Source organism: Pieris rapae, chromosome 23 (assembly GCF_905147795.1).
Source record: "Pieris rapae chromosome 23, ilPieRapa1.1, whole genome shotgun sequence".
Lineage (NCBI taxonomy): Eukaryota > Metazoa > Arthropoda > Insecta > Lepidoptera > Pieridae > Pieris > Pieris rapae.
Genome location: NC_059531.1, coordinates 2438786 through 2455009, shown reverse-complemented (window position 1 = coordinate 2455009; position 16224 = coordinate 2438786). Strand labels below are relative to the sequence as shown.

Below are 16224 nucleotides of genomic sequence, written 5' to 3'. Positions count from 1 at the left end.
TTCAAAGGCAAACTTAATGCTGAAATTCAACCCAGGATCGCCAGTAAAGCATGGTTGTTTAAAGTTAAAAATTCTAAAATTGTCTCTTCTATCAGTTCCAGAATGCATTTAGGATATGTACATACACCTCATCATGCACTCCTCAACAAGGATTCGTAATGTAGATATTTGGGAGTGTGGAGAAGATATTGGTGACCGCGACCATATTTTTATTATTACTTTGTGAGTTCCTTACAATTACTACATGTTTCGTTTCTGACTAAAATCTCCTGCCTATTACTTTATCCTTTATTGTATAATGTATTGTAATGTATTATCTTCTTCCATAATCAATAATAATATCAAGATTTAATATTTATGTAAATATTATGTTTTTAACTAGCTTATCCCTTTGTTTCCTTTTGATGTGTTTCATTATTTTTTCTCGCGTTTAGTTTCCCTACCTTTTACTTGCAAATTGAATAAAGTTTGTTTTTTAATTTATTTATTAGCTGGATGGCATAAAGTTACAACTATTGATATATAAAAAAGCTTAAGACTGTTCTTGGTCTTAATCTAGCCTGTGCATTTCCAACTATTTTAGTAAACTGTGTAGTGTGTTCTGTAATCTGTTATCTGTAAATTGTAATTCGTTTACTATTTAGTTAATTTAGTCAAGAGGGAAATAAATAAATCCTATTTCGTAAAATAAATATTAACTATCCACACAAAAATCAACTAATAATACTGATTTATATATTTCATTAATATTATATCTATAACGTGTGATGTGTCGTTCATATATATTAGCATTTATCTAGTTAAATAGAATTATGTGTTTATTGCTTGTTCCGTAAACAAAATCTAGTTTAGGTAGATCGCCTTCACCTTATTGCCTCAGTTTACAGACTTTATTTTTATTTGAATAATGGGTGAACCGGAGACGGGATATGGATCAGCTCTGACGCTAGATTCTATGAAAGTTATTGCCGAAAGTATTGGTGTTGCAAATCTTGGTGAAGATGCCGCAAAGGAGTTAGCTGACGATGTTACATTTAGGTTAAAAGTGATTGTTCAAGACGCTATGAAGTTCATGAACCATTCTAAACGACAAAAACTTTCCATTACCGATATTGACCATAGCCTTAAAATAAAGAATGTTGAGGTAAAACAACTTATTTATTTATTTAATACTGATTTTCAGATGTAACAAGTTAAAAAAAAATCTAATGTTAGTGTCTACGGTATTTGAACCCAATCACTTTGGCTGATGTACCCTTATATCATTAAAACATATATAAAATCTGTCTGACTGCTGCTCTGCCATATTTATATTTTTTTCTCATAATGTCTCTATATATACTAGAGTTCTTAGAATCAAAGTAATGATGGTTTAAAATGATAAACAAAAAATATAATTATATATCCCATATCTTTAGAAATACAATTTATTATCCCAGTGAAAAACTTGATAGACTGTATTTTAGTCACAAAGAGTATGGTTAATCATGTGTTATATAGATAATAGGTATTTTGATACATATTAGAAAGTAAATTTGTTTCGTCTAAACAATATTGTTTTTTTAAAGCACAATTATGTTTTTATTTCAGCCACAGTATGGTTTTATTCAACCCGATTTTCTTCCATTTCGTTTTGCCTCTGGTGGTGGGAGAGAACTTCACTTCATTGAAGAAAAAGAAATTGATCTATCAGAAATACTGTCAGCACCACCTCCAAAAATTCCCCTTGATGTATCCCTTAGAGCTCATTGGCTAAGTGTGGATGGTGTTCAACCAACAGTTCCAGAGAATCCACCACCATTGTCAAAAGAAGCTCAAAAGTTGGAGTCTGTTGATCCTATTACAAAATTGAGCAAACCTGCTAACAAAGATTCCGCAGGTATTGTCCAACAAAGAATAATTAAATTAAATTATCATTTAAAAGCATATAATTACAATTACATTGCTTAGAACAATATATTGGTTATATTCATCAAAATCTAATGTCCCTGCTTAATCCTATTGTATCAGGTACTTAATAACACTTCATTTGCTGTTACAACTATCTGGTTAAACAACCAAATATGAGTAGTCCCAATCTGATGCAGTTGTAACAGATTTTCACTGTAGATACTGTGATATTGTCTATGGTTTATGCAACTACGCAATTAAAACCTGTATGAATCGATATTTAGATAAATGCAAAATCAAAAAACCTACTTAAAACTATTTAATTATTTAAAGTTTTGATAATAATGCTTCTATTATGGTGAGTAAAGTAGAAACAATAGTAAAGCAGTCTATTTTATTGATTTTATTTTTAGGCCATTGGTCAGGGCTTGGAACCCACAACCCATAGTTTTGAAATTTGTATAACCACAAACTATCTTATTCTATGTTTTACTGCTTTATTTCTTTACAAATTACAAACTAGAACATCCATAACCAAAAAACATTTTTTTTTAAATCTTACTTTATTTACTGCTGAATTAATAATTTTAGTAAATAAGTGCATTGACTTTTCTTTAGCATTTTTAAACTGGTGTCTTTGTATGTATGCAATGTGTGTTAGGGTAAGTTAGATACTTGGAGTTAGTCACTGAAGATTGACTTAATCACTACATAGTATAAAACAAAGTCGCTTTCTCTGTCCCTATGTCCCTTTGTATGCTTAAATCTTTAAAACTACACAACAGATTTTGATGCGTTTTTTTTAATAGATAGAGTGGGTTCAAGAGGAAGGTTATATGTATAATAATATCCATTAAATAGTCGAGAAGTACTGTTATTTTTGAGGTTTCTAATGTGATGTCGTAAATAATTCCATTTTTTCCGTTTACATTGCAAATGCAGGCTGAACCCTACGAGTTTTATCAAAATAATGTACTAAGTATTGTACACATTGAAAAGGTCTACAGAAAAGTCCGTGATGGTATATGTCGCGTATATAATCGGAGCTTTCCAGCGACGGAAATAACAATACATAATAAAAACCTGCTTTTCATCCGCATTGCACGCGTGCGAAGCTGGGGCGGGTCACTAGTTAGTATATATTTACCAGTATATACTTTGCCAATAAATCCATGTGTTTTAGGAAAACCAGCATGTGGTAAAGCAGCAAGATTGAAGGCATCTGAGTCTGTTCATGTGAAGCAGCTAGCAACACATGAGTTGAGTGTTGAACAACAATTGTATTATAAGGAGATAACGGAAGCTTGTGTTGGTAGTGATGAAGGACGGAGAGCAGTAAGTTTATTACTAAAATTAGCAACTTGTATGAAATATTAAGCCGTTATATTTATGACTGTATGAACACAAATTGTTGGATTAGATTTCCTTATATGTACATTGTATGAAAAATTCTTACGAGTTCTCAGAAACTGTCATAACTATGTGAATAGTCAAATAATAGTATCGTCGTCTTAAGAAGAGTTTTTATTAATTTATCTTATCATTAGCATGTATACAGTGTGTAAACATTTTGAATATAGATATACAAATACATGGAGTGATCATATACTGGTACTTCATTATCTATTGGGGCTTTTACCTTAGTAATAATTAATTTACAAAGAAGTTTTACTTCTGACCTTTGTACTAAATACACATGAATTTTTTTTTTCAGGAAGCCCTTCAATCATTGGCGTGTGACCCAGGCCTTCATGAAATGCTACCACGGATGTGTACATTTATATCTGAGGGTGTGAAAGTTAATGTTGTACAAAATAATCTTGCGTTGCTCATATATTTGATGAGAATGGTGAAGGCATTGCTCGACAATCAGTCTTTGTATCTGGAGAAATATGTAAGTGTCCTTTACTAAATTTACAGATTCTGCCATATATCTATACTCTGATTTTTAGTTGCGTAGAATTCTGACAGCTGTCATTTTTTGACACGTCAGAGATTACAAACCTCTGGCTGGACAATTTTTTCAATTTCAATACGAGTCTGAACATACATTTTATTTGTTAGTGAATTTATCCTTTTTGTTAAGTGCGGTGCTCCACATTAAAAGTGGTTTAACAGCTGCAGTGATACTAAAGTCATTTTTAACTTTTTATTTTATTAAAAAGGTTTAGAAGCCCTGTACCTCAGGGATGAGAAAATAAGCTAAAAATAAAGAATTATATATATAATAAATAATTCTTAAAAGGTCGGCAACGCACTCGTAAGCCCTCTGGTATTGAGTGTCCATGGGCGGCAGTATCACTTAACAACAGGTGAGCTTCCTGCGCGTTTGCCCCCTGTTCTATAAAAAAAAAATGTCAGCCGTCACGGGACGCCTGGCAGATGTGAAACATCGACATTATTTTGTAAAAGTAATATGCAGAAAAGAACAGACTGTGATAGGAACTAAATATGTCATAATGATAAAATAAAAAATTACGATTTTTTTCCAGATAACGATGACTATTTGTTGAATAAACATTATATTCATTAAATATTTTTAATGTGAAATTTACTACTGCATTTAGACTGTATATCATATAGCGTGGCGACGCGTCGCCACGGCATGCGTCGCCACGCCAGAAATCGGTTTTACGCGACTAATGCGACTATAGATGTTTCACATCAAAAAGAGCGATGCTTTTATTCATTTTAATATTTCAGTTACACGAGCTAATACCGTCAGTATCTACGTGTATTGTATCCAGACAGTTATGTTTGAGACCGGAAGTGGATAACCACTGGGCCCTGAGGGATTTCGCCGCGCGTCTCATGGCCCAAATATGCAAAACATTCAATACATCGACAAATAACTTACAAACAAGGGTTACAAGGTATGTTATAAAAGAAGAAGGAAGGAAGAAGAGTACGAAAGCAGGTTAACGGCAATTTATCCCCCCCCCTTTTGTTAGAAAAATTAAGCAAAGATCTCGAAAGTACATAAACATATTAATATTTTTGTAGGAATCCTCGAAATTAAATTTCTTTTTCAAGCATAGACAAAGGATAGGTGTAAAAAAAGTAAATAATTACTGTTGACGTAATCAAAGAAGAAAATTAAAGATCCTCGCCCCTGTAGTCCTTACTTAATACTTGAACAGCCCCTTGGTTGAAGTATGCACTGTTCTCTTCTCAGTAGTATGTCTTAAATCCATATGCGATTTAGATGAGGAAAAATATCCAATTTAGCCGGGCCTGGGCTAATTTGGCCAGTAACGCACTTGCATGGTAATGTCTTATGGACAGCGGTATCACTTAACATCAGATGAGTCTCCTGCCCATTTGCGTCCTTTTACATAAAAAAATATAAGTATCTATACTAATCTATACTAATATTATAAAGAGGAAAGGTTTGATTTTTTGTTTGTTTGTATGAATTGAATAGGCTCCGAAACTACTTGGCAGATTTGAAAAATTCTTTCACTGTTGGAAAGCTACATCATTCCTGAGTGACATAGGCTATATTTTATTTTCAAAAAAAATAGGCATCCTTACTAAAATTACGATAACATTAACATTTGTTTATTATTTGATACAATTCTAACAGATGGCGCTGAGTTAAAGGTAGTTTAGTTTAGGTCCGTGTCGTGGTACCAACGTTTCACATAAGTTCTCCTACGGTTTCCCTTGAATAGTTTACTACTATGTAATATAACAAAAACCTTAGCCACAGCAACGCTTGGCCGAGTCTGCTAGTTTATTATATAGAGACAAGTAAGGTAATATAAAGTTCTCAAAAAGGGACATATATGACCCATTTAAGGGTAATTAAAAATTAAATTCTACATATTTTTAAGTTTTACCTTTCATTCTCATAAAAAAATTTTTTTTGTACTCTACCCTCTGTTGGTGTTTCTTTTTCGTTGTTTCAAATTAGGGTTGCCTGGAAGAAATCGCTTGTGAGCGATAAGGCCGCCCGTTCACTTTTGTAACCTTATTTTTTTATGTGTTTTTTGTATAACAACAAACATAAGTTTGATGGTCCCAATAGCCTTCACACTTCCATTCTGCCCTTACTCGACCCCATGGGCCAAATAAGGCCTGTAACGAGTTTTATAGATTTTCTCATTTATTTTACAGATTATTCTCAAGGGCATTACAGTGCCCGTCACAAACGAATAGCGAATCTGGGCCATCTATGGTCACGACTATGAAGGAGTCGGAGAAGACACCGCTCGCTTCGCTCTACGGCGCCGTTCAGGGGCTGGCCGAACTTGGCCCGGAAGTTGTAAAGGTATGAGACCTGTCGCTGATTTGCTACTCGGAAGTTTTTTTTTTTATAGAAAGGGGGGCAAATGGCAGGGGGCTCAACTGATGTTTTTTTTATAGAGCTGGGGGAAAATGGGCAGGAGACTCATCTGATGTTTTTTTTTATAGAACTGGGGGAAAGTGGCCTACAGACTCACCTGATTTTTTGTTATAGTTCTGGGGGAAAATGGGCAAGAGACTCACGTGATGTTTTTTTTTATAGTTTTGGGGGAAAATGGGCAAGAGACTCACCTGATTTTTTTTTATAGTTCTGGGGGAAAATAGGCAGGAGACTCACCTGATTTTTTTATAGTTCTGGGGGAAAATGGGCAGGAGACTCACCAAATTTTTTTATAGTTCTGGGGGAAAATAGGCAGGAGACTCACCTGATTTTTTTATAGTTCTGGGGGAAAATAGGCAGGAGACTCACCTGATTTTTTTATAGTTCTGGGGGAAAATAGGCAGGAGACTCACCTGATTTTTTTATAGTTCTGGGGGAAAATAGGCAGGAGACTCACCTGATTTTTTTATAGTTCTGGGGGAAAATGGGCAGGAGACTCACCAAATTTTTTTATAGAACTGGGGGCCAATCGGGCAGGAGTCTCAGCTGATGTTAAGTGATATCGCCGCCTATGGACACTCTCAATGCCAGAGGGTTCGCGATTGCGTTGCCGGCCTTAATGAGCATAAAATGAACTTAAAAATAGTGTTTATTTGATAATTATCTGATATAAAAAAATAGATTAACCGACTTAGTATTGTCTGCTATTAACATAGCTTTTACACATTAAAAAAAAAACACTTTTTTATAGGATTTAAGCTATGTATTATTGTAAACTTATAATTATTTAAAGATAATTTTAAATTTATCCGACGTTTCGCGTGCTTTACAGCGTGATCGATCTTCTGTCTGCATCCCAATAACCAAACCCTACGAAGGAAATCCATTTTTGGCCACGGATAGAATGCAATCTCTTTGCTCTTTAAACTCATATTTGATAATCAATATAAATAAAACCATACAAATAATATTAAAATGTACGTCTTTGTTTAAAACATATCAAATAGCGTTTTAATTATTTTAAAAACTGGTGTAAGTTAAAATCTTAAGATACGATACTGGCACAGTTGAATTGTCCTTTTCATACTAAGGTCTATCCACATACACCGATCCGACCTACCATGGATAGCTTGTATCGACAGATACTACAATCCGTCGATTGGTTATTGCCACACTTTCATCAATATTAGGATTAAGATATCTCACATAGTCAAAACAGTATTGAGATTATTGGGTTTGGGCGTCAAAAATTATATTTCATCAGGTTTTCATACTACCCCGAGTTCGTTGGTTGGGCGAGCGTGTCGAAGGCGCTTTGAGTGGTATAGGCGGCGCTGACCGTCTCGCTGCGGGCAATCTCAAACATCAACTGCTCAAGGTCCTGGCACCAGTTGTAAGACAGCTACGCCAGCCACCAGACCTGCCCGATGATTACAAGTACGTTATAGGCCGATTCATATCAGTGAAGGCACACTGCGAAATATTCTTTATTTTTAATGGCGACTTCTGTGTCAATCACAATTTCGCCAATGTCGCGTTCTAAGTGTTATCACGGTGAGGATAGATTTGATGGATTGAATTTAATCTAAGCAGAGTTACCCGAAACAAAAATGACTTCACAAAACAGACACACAGATATCACTACATAGTATAAAACAAAGTCGCTTTCTCTGTCCCTATGTCCCTTTGTATGCTTAAATCTTTGAAACTACGCAACGGATTTTGATGCGGTTTTTTTATAGATAGAGTGATTCAAGAGGAAGGTTTATATGTATAATAACATCCATTAAATAGTGGAGAAGTACATAACAATAATTCAAAGGAAAATGTCATAAACCACAACATCATTTGAGTTACATAAGTAAAAAATAAAATAAAAATATGTTCTGTGATTCCTTGATTTGAGAACTGGCAGTAAATGTAAAATTAAAAGCATTTAATGTACCTATATTTCTTTTTTGACGTTCATAAGTTTACAGTATGTTAGCTAAATGAATAAATGATTTTTGAATTATAAACACAAATTAAAGTTTTAAAATCGAAACTGACATAATCTCGTTTTGCTAGATTATATGAGTAGTACTTTTCAGTCGCACATTGCAGTGTTACTGTTATCTTCTTTATTATATGTAACCTGGTGCTGCTGAATAAATTTATTTTAATTTGAGTTCAATCCAAACTTGAGTTTTTGTAAGATTAACTGGTTTTATCATCCTATCCTATCAATACAATACAATCAAAAACTTGGCGATTAAAAAGAGTGGCGGAGAGTTTATTGCCAGTTCTTCTCTTCCGTTCTACGCCCTTGATTTGAGAACTGGCAGTAAATGTAAAATTAGAATCATTTAAAGTATATTTTGACGTTCATAAGTGTACATTATGTTACCTTTATGAATAATTGGTTTTTGATTGATTGATTGAAAATCGATGTGTATCAAATATCCCTAATAGTTCTAGTTCTGCATTGTAAAAGACCAGACAATGTCGGGAGGTGGCATTATCTTGAATATTAAAATCGCTTACAAAAATCGATTTTGCTTTAAAAAATCTATTTAAAAAACCGATTTTTTTTGACATCCCAAATTCGTTAACTACGATATTTTTTGTTGCATCACTGAAGCCGACCTGGACTTCCTAGTTTCAGTAAGAATATTCTGCAGATCTCTGACATTTTAAAATATTCAAAATATTTTCTTTTATCTTTAACTAATTTTTTGTATAATGTAATAAATTCGTCTCTTTTAATTGCCATGTTTCATAATAATATGTTGCATAATGATAAAATAAAATATTACGATTTTTTTTCCAGATAACGATGACTATTTGTTGAATAAACATTATTTTCATTAAATATTCTTAATGTGAAATTTACTACTGCATTTAGACTGTATATCATATAGCGTGGCGACGCGTCGCCACGGCATGCGTCGCCACGCCAGAAATCGGTTTTACGTGCGGCTATAGATGTTACACATCAAAAAAATCCAAATTTCAGACGCGAATATGGCTACCTAGGCCCCAGTCTCCAGCAAATGGTTAGTAAGCTTCGTCTGTCGCCGTCCACCACCGGTGGCGGCGGCGCCGTCGCTGTGGTCACTTGTACGCCACCTCTGGTGCCCTCAACGTCCTTGCCGACGCCATCACCCCAACATCAGTTGCTGACCAAATCCATGGGTAAGATGCTTTAATCATACATATCCAGGATTTAGTAAGAAATTTATTTATGGGAAATGTTTGTTGGGGTGTTCAATTGGCTTTGCAGTCGCCATTTTGATACAAATTTCTTTTGTTAATGTATTTTTACTTAAAAAAATTTTAGGTAGAAATCAGAAAGATAATTGAATCTCTACACAATTAATTAAATATCGATATTCAATCAAGTCGCTAGTATTTTGATTAAAAATGCTTGCGAAAAATGCGTCGAAAACGTTTAACTATCTGTCTGACCAAAAGCCAGCCTGTTGATTAATCATGTAAAACAAGATGGCGGTCACGACAACAGCTGATTAATTTTAGATTCTTTCTTTTGGCAAATTGGTTTTTCGTCGACTCCGCCATGATTATTTCGGTGTGATCGTGAAGAATAGAGAGCTTGGAAATTTCGTGTTTCTTTTATTGTAAATGGTTAGGTTAGTTTTGTTGCCTAGGAACATTTAGGAAACTCGTTCAGTCAATTGTCTTACAGTTGTTTATACTACGTATTTGCGTGTTGTTCTCACGAGTATGTAAGTGCGTGCTCCTATTTCACCATGCCCTATGCTGATAGAGGACAAATCCTTGTTTTTAATTTATTTTATTATTCTTTATTACTCAAGATGTCATATGGAACATGGTGTAATGGTTGCAGCTCCTTACTAAATTGTGTTAAAAAACTTGGCGATTAAAAAGAGTGGCGGAGAGTTTATTGCCAGTTCTTCTCTTCCGTTCTACGCCCTTGATTTGAGAACTAGCAGTAAATGTAAAATTAGCATCATTTTTTTTTGACGTTCAGAAGTGTACATTATGTTATCTATATGAATAAATGATTTTTGTTTGTTTGTTTGAACTTGATTGAATATCAATCTTTAATATAACTCTCTGATTTAACTACTATGTGACAGAAACACAAACTAGACACAGTACACACGAATGCAAGAACCAGACATTTTTACTTGATCCGTATCTTGGACTTACAGAAGATAGGCGTTTTTAAATATACCATGATCTAGATTGTATTATTCTGTCAATAAAAAAAAATGTTATTTTTATAGATTCGGGAACTCGAAGTATAATCAATGCACCACAGTCGCCAGCATCATCCACGCCACCGCCCCAGAAGTTTGTCATTGTCTCCCAGCAGAAATCTCAGGTATATCTTTTGTATAGGGGTAGATTCAAAGATAATGTCAAAGTCAAGACAAAAAAACATGTGTGTACTTATGTACCTACACGGTTTTTTTGTCATCATTTTTCCCAAAAACGCCAAAAAAAAAAAAGAAAAAAACTAAACACTTAACAACACTAAAAAAAATCATGTAGAATTTATTTCGTGATTCAATTTGTACAAAATTCAAATATGGAATAAGAAAATATTGACTGTTGACGTAATCACCTAATAAGGGAATCAAAGACAATTTCTTCTACATTACGAATGTTTTATATTTAAATTACGTTTACGATAAAAAAGGTTTCACATGAATGTGTAGTACTCGCGTAAACCAAAGACAAAAAAGTCAATGTCTTCTACATTATGAGTGTTCCATATTTAAATTATGTTTACGATTTTCAAAAGGTTCACTTGTATGCGTAAACCAAAGACAAAAAAGCTAATGTCTTCTACATAACGAGTGTTCCATATTTAAACCATCGTGTCAAGAGTTTTTTTTTTCGTACAGACGCAGCAAGCGAGCGGTGCCTCTCACATTGTAGTCCACAGCTCTCAACCTACTATAGTTCGGAGCCAAAATGTTCAGGTAATTTTTTTTAAATCTAGGGGGTATATCGCCGATTTCAATTATATTAGCAGATATTGAAAGAAAAATATTTAAAATATATTAGGACTAGTACTGAATTTACAGAATATAAGAGCTTTGGGTCGGAAGGCAAAAAAAAATTGAAACTTGGATTGGATTGGAAAACTGTAAAAAATATTATTAAATCCCCTCTTAAAAATAGTGATATAGTTATATTTCCACGTGTCTATTGAGATTGGCTAAGTAGGGGGTTTTAGCATAAGTATGTATCTGAATAGGGTGCCTAAATACTACTATTGGCAAGATTGCTTTAATATTATATATATTAATAATACTTTTGTCTCTATCGCTTAGTTTAAGATTTTATAATAAGATGTCTTGTTTATTTTGACGAAATTTTTCTATAGATTGATCAGCTTAATTAAGTTGCGTAAATTTAAAATTAATTCTACCCACATTTGGCAAATTATTTTTTATAAATATATTACCCTCTTGTGGATAAAAAATTTTCTTACAGGAAGAGTCCTGTCGTATTGTCTATACACTGTGATGAAAAGCGAGTAGTATAGTTAAAACGGTCCAATTTGATTTATTATTTATGGAATTTTTGAGTAGTTTTTGCTCCAACAGACGCAGAATTCTTTGTCGGCTCCGGGAAAGTCCGAATTTTAATGGGGTGCTGGTTGTATGACGCTTTTTGTAATTTAATAATGTTTGCAATTGTCTGCTCGGAATTTGAACTTTTCCAATTAAACAATTTATTTTAAAAAATCATTACTAATTAAAAATTCTTTTAAATTTCATTTAACATTTACTGCAGTTTTCAAATCGAGGACGTAAAACGGACGAGAACTGCCAATAAACTTTGTCCCTTTTTTCAATAAATTTACATACCAAAAAAATCGCAAACAACCGATCTCTTACAGGCAACCCTTGTGAGGAAAAAACTAAACAAAAAAATGTGATATGGTAAAGTGCAAGAAGTGCATAACCAAATTTTTTACTAAATATACAATCACCAACCTTAATTTCAAATACAATATAAAAAGAAATACAAGAATTACAAAAGTTACGATTGAACAGGATAGGATATGGTTAAGAAATGATTATGTACATTTATTTCAAAACAAATTTATTTATACGTTCTGTATTATATACATTAAAGCGAGCTAATGATTGCTTTATAAACAAATTTACGCTCAATACATACTTAGTTCAATATTAACAAGTTTTACTATTTGACACAGTAAAGTCTGATTCTAAACACCTTTTGTTTAATATATTATAACAAAAACAATAGGATTTATATCCGGCTCGAAGGACCAAATTCTATGATCCCTAGGAACAATGCTTTTATTAATTAATAAAATATACAATTTTTACTCTATAATAAAACAACTGAATGCTTATTATACGAGCTAATTTAAAAATCGAATATGTGGTGTTGCGTAAATCTTTAAGCATTAATGAAACTGAGAAAAACTGTGTCCAGAATTAAAACTCTCGTACAAACATATTAAGAGGATTTGATATGAGACCATGATGTACCAAATGCTCGGTGGATGCGTGATCGTTTATCTTCTTAATAAAAAAAAAAATAAAAAAAAATACGTTTATTTTGGAACATAGGTGATAGGATCATGATGGTATCACTTATTCTACGTCATTAAATTCGAGCCTGTTGGCATCCCTACTCATCGGCAAAGAAGACAGAGGGTGTTGGCCGAGAGAAAAAGCCGACGTAAAAAAATCTCGGTACTCTTTTAAAAAAAAAGGCAAATCATCAAACAATTCTACAATATTTAAAACAAATATAGCAAATTAATTAGAAGTAGCCTGCCCAGCACTAGTCCCAGGCCCTTTTAACAACTAGATAATCACAAACTTTGTAGTAAGCCTTTTTACACAGCTTTTCTTTAATATATTTCTTGAATTTAATAAAAGGCAGAGATAAAAGAGCCTCTGGGATTTCTCTTCAGACCCTAGTAAGTTTGTGCCTTCCAACCCAAAGCGCAACTAGGGGCGTATTATGAAAAATAAACCAGCCAAATTCCGAGCAGACCAACATGTTTTCGAAGCCTATCTATATTTGTTGATGCTTGAATAAAATGGCGTGAATGGTAATGGTGCATGTATTGTCTAGTCGATGGTGGTGACAAGTGGTCCAGCCAACCCGCAGCCCCAAAAAGTGGTAGTCGTGGGGATGCAGCCACAACAAACCCAGGGGGGAGTCAGCCAGGTATACAAAAAATTTTGTTGTCTGCGGGTAGATTACAATTTCTACTTGCTAGGTGTCAAAGTTGGATGTGGGTAGATTTGAATTTTCAATGTATGTTTCGAGTTATTGCGAGCCAACATTAATTTAATACAAGTATATTTTCTTTATAATATTATATAATTAAATAATTATTGACTTAGTTTAATAATATGATTTTTGTATGAAACTGGTTGGTTGATGCATGCATTTTTCGATTTTTTTTCTTCGTTAACCAATCTCAGATTTATAAAAAATCGCGAATTGTCGCTTCAGACGTCTTGGTTTTGAGCTAAGCAACATACTTTGCGTGTCATTTTTATTTATATAGGTTATATCTAGGTGCACATGTTCGATACTACTACACGCAGAAGTTAACTAGGCACCTCGCTGTAATGACGTCATAGTTATATATTAATTGTATAAAAAAGTAATTAAGGCTCCTTGACACTTGCGATAGTATCTATTGATTATTTATAATATAAACCTTTATCAATAAGGGAGTTAAATGTAGGATATATTTTGGTAACAGTTCTATATCATATCTATACTAATATTATAAAGAGGAAAGGTTTGATTTTTTGTTTGTTTGTTTGTATGAATTGAATAGGCTCCGAAACTACTTGGCAGATTTGAAAAATTCTTTCACTGTTGGAAAGCTACATCATTCCTGAGTGACATAGGCTATATTTCATTTTCAAAAAAAAAAAGCATCCTTACTAAAATTACGATAACATTAACATTTGTTTATTATTTGATACAATTCTAACAGATGGCGCTGAGTTAAAGGTAGTAGTTTGGCAAGACGACGTTTGCCAGGTCAGCTATTTTTAATAAAATGACAACGTAGTATTTAATTTACTGATCGTACCCTCACGTCAAGGGCGAGAGCGGTATATTTATGCCGGGTTCCCTAGTAATACAATTCTAAGCAACTGTATATCATCCGTGTTGGATGGCAGATTTTTATACCAAAATATGAGTGAGAATATAAATCCTAAAACAAATGACTACGGCTCTTCATTTTGGTAAAACGGTAATATGACGTCAACATAGCAACGCCTTTGCATGCACATTGCGTGCGCATTTTATATTCTCTCGAACACTGAACGAACCTCGAAAGGAAACCCATTCTACCCAACACCTCGACAGCCTGTGTCAGACACGAGGTGTTGGGTAGACCGGGTTTCCACTAATAGGCAAGAGGCTGATCAGCTACTTGCCTATTAGATTGACAAATAATCATAAACAATTCTCTAATTAAGGTCATAGAACTTACGAGAACTTGCTGTGACATTTGCCGTTTTCCATTCTTACCTCCAGGCTTAAACCACTCACAAATGATTCTCAGCAACTTCTATTTGCAGGCGCCAGTGTCAGTGGTAGCCAAGCCAGTGTTCGCCAGGGCCCCCGGGGCCCCGCAGCCGCCACCGGAGTTAGATGACCTGTCACACCTCGCTTGACAGCCACGAGTCGTCACTATTATCAAACAGTTTAAGAAAAAATAAATAATATATTACATAAGTAACAACGTTCAACCTTGTGCTGTTGACATAAGGTTGAATGTCACATGTCACATGACATAATATGTCAAATGTCATCGCAATGCACACAGTTTTGTTAAGGTTCAAAAGTTTAATGTTTTTTTTATATGTGAAACTGGTATGGCATAGATAATATATGAAGAGAGGTTGAGTCTTCTTTCTAGGTCACCATTTCTCTGTGAAAAATGATGGAATTTGTTGACTATAAGGGATTCAGAGTTGGGCCTTTCACAGACTGCTTTGTGTCAATGTCAAATACGTATTTGATGTGGATATATTATGGGAGTATGACGCTAATTAAATCGTAGTATATTTGGGGCGACAATCTGGGCTACCATTAGAAAATATTAATTTAAGTATTAAGTGATTTTTTATTATATAATATGAAATTCGTGAAAGTTAGGCATAAGGATTTAATTGTAATATGTATAGCAATTGTGATTTGTTTAACTTTTCCAAACCTGCCGAATATAAATTTATAATTTAACTGAGTTGAGTGATTTAAACCCCTTTAAATGTATGGTACATTAAATGATTTCATTTTTGACGCAAACTAAACATGTGTCAAATGTCAAGTTCAATTGTTATAATTTGATTACAATGTCAACTTGTCAAACTCGTATCTTACCGTTCTACGTATACAGTTAATTACTTTTTGAATTACCTTTCAACTACAAGTGGAGGAAGCGAAGAGGATTGTCAGGACCGTCTGAAGCGGGAGTCCGTGATCTCTGCCCACACTTCAGGTGTGGTCAGGGTGATTGTTAAAATTAAAAATTGGTTGCCTGTAAAGTCGGTATACGGGCGAAAGTTTTACGTGACAACGACTTTGAGTGGTAAAATAATTTTAATGTGAATATTCATTCGTATAATAGGAAGGATGAATCACTTTTTATGTCTGTCTCTCTCGCTCTTAGGCGGGCTAACCATGCCCGAGTGGAAGGGACGCGTGCCTCTCACTCGCTCTCATTGTGAGCGCATAACGTGAGCGGAGCGTAACGCAGTTTCTTGAAGTGTCACCGGCAAACCAATTTATAAGACGTTGTCACGTCAAAATAAATTACTCCCATGTTACTTAAAATGTCCCTTGTTGTTTAATTTGTAAGATTAGTTTAAAGAAGCTCCTCAACGCTGAATCTGTTTATAGGATGGAGGGTTATTAATAACGAATTAAAGATCTTTTAGACGATTATATAGGTTTCTAATACATATACATAATACACGTTTTAAACAAAT

General features: G+C 34.0%; 1 protein-coding gene across 2 annotated transcripts; it reads left to right on the top strand.

Moving 5' to 3' along the window:
* The first annotated feature begins 550 nt into the window (after positions 1-550).
* LOC110995508 (transcription initiation factor TFIID subunit 6-like) lies at positions 551-15629 on the top strand. Of its 2 annotated transcripts, XM_045633428.1 has the most exons (12): positions 552-1144; positions 1591-1879; positions 3074-3225; positions 3605-3784; positions 4594-4763; positions 6010-6163; positions 7503-7675; positions 9234-9412; positions 10489-10586; positions 11113-11190; positions 13334-13429; positions 14812-15629. In XM_045633428.1, the coding sequence occupies exons 1-12, from the start codon at positions 908-910 to the stop codon at positions 14905-14907; spliced, it is 1902 nt and encodes a 633-aa protein (XP_045489384.1). In that variant the 5' UTR covers positions 552-907; the 3' UTR covers positions 14908-15629. The 2 variants fall into 2 exon arrangements, with proteins under 2 accessions (XP_045489385.1, XP_045489384.1); XM_045633429.1 differs by lacking the exon at positions 13334-13429 and having other exon boundaries at positions 551-1144.
* The last annotated feature ends 595 nt before the right edge of the window (positions 15630-16224 follow it).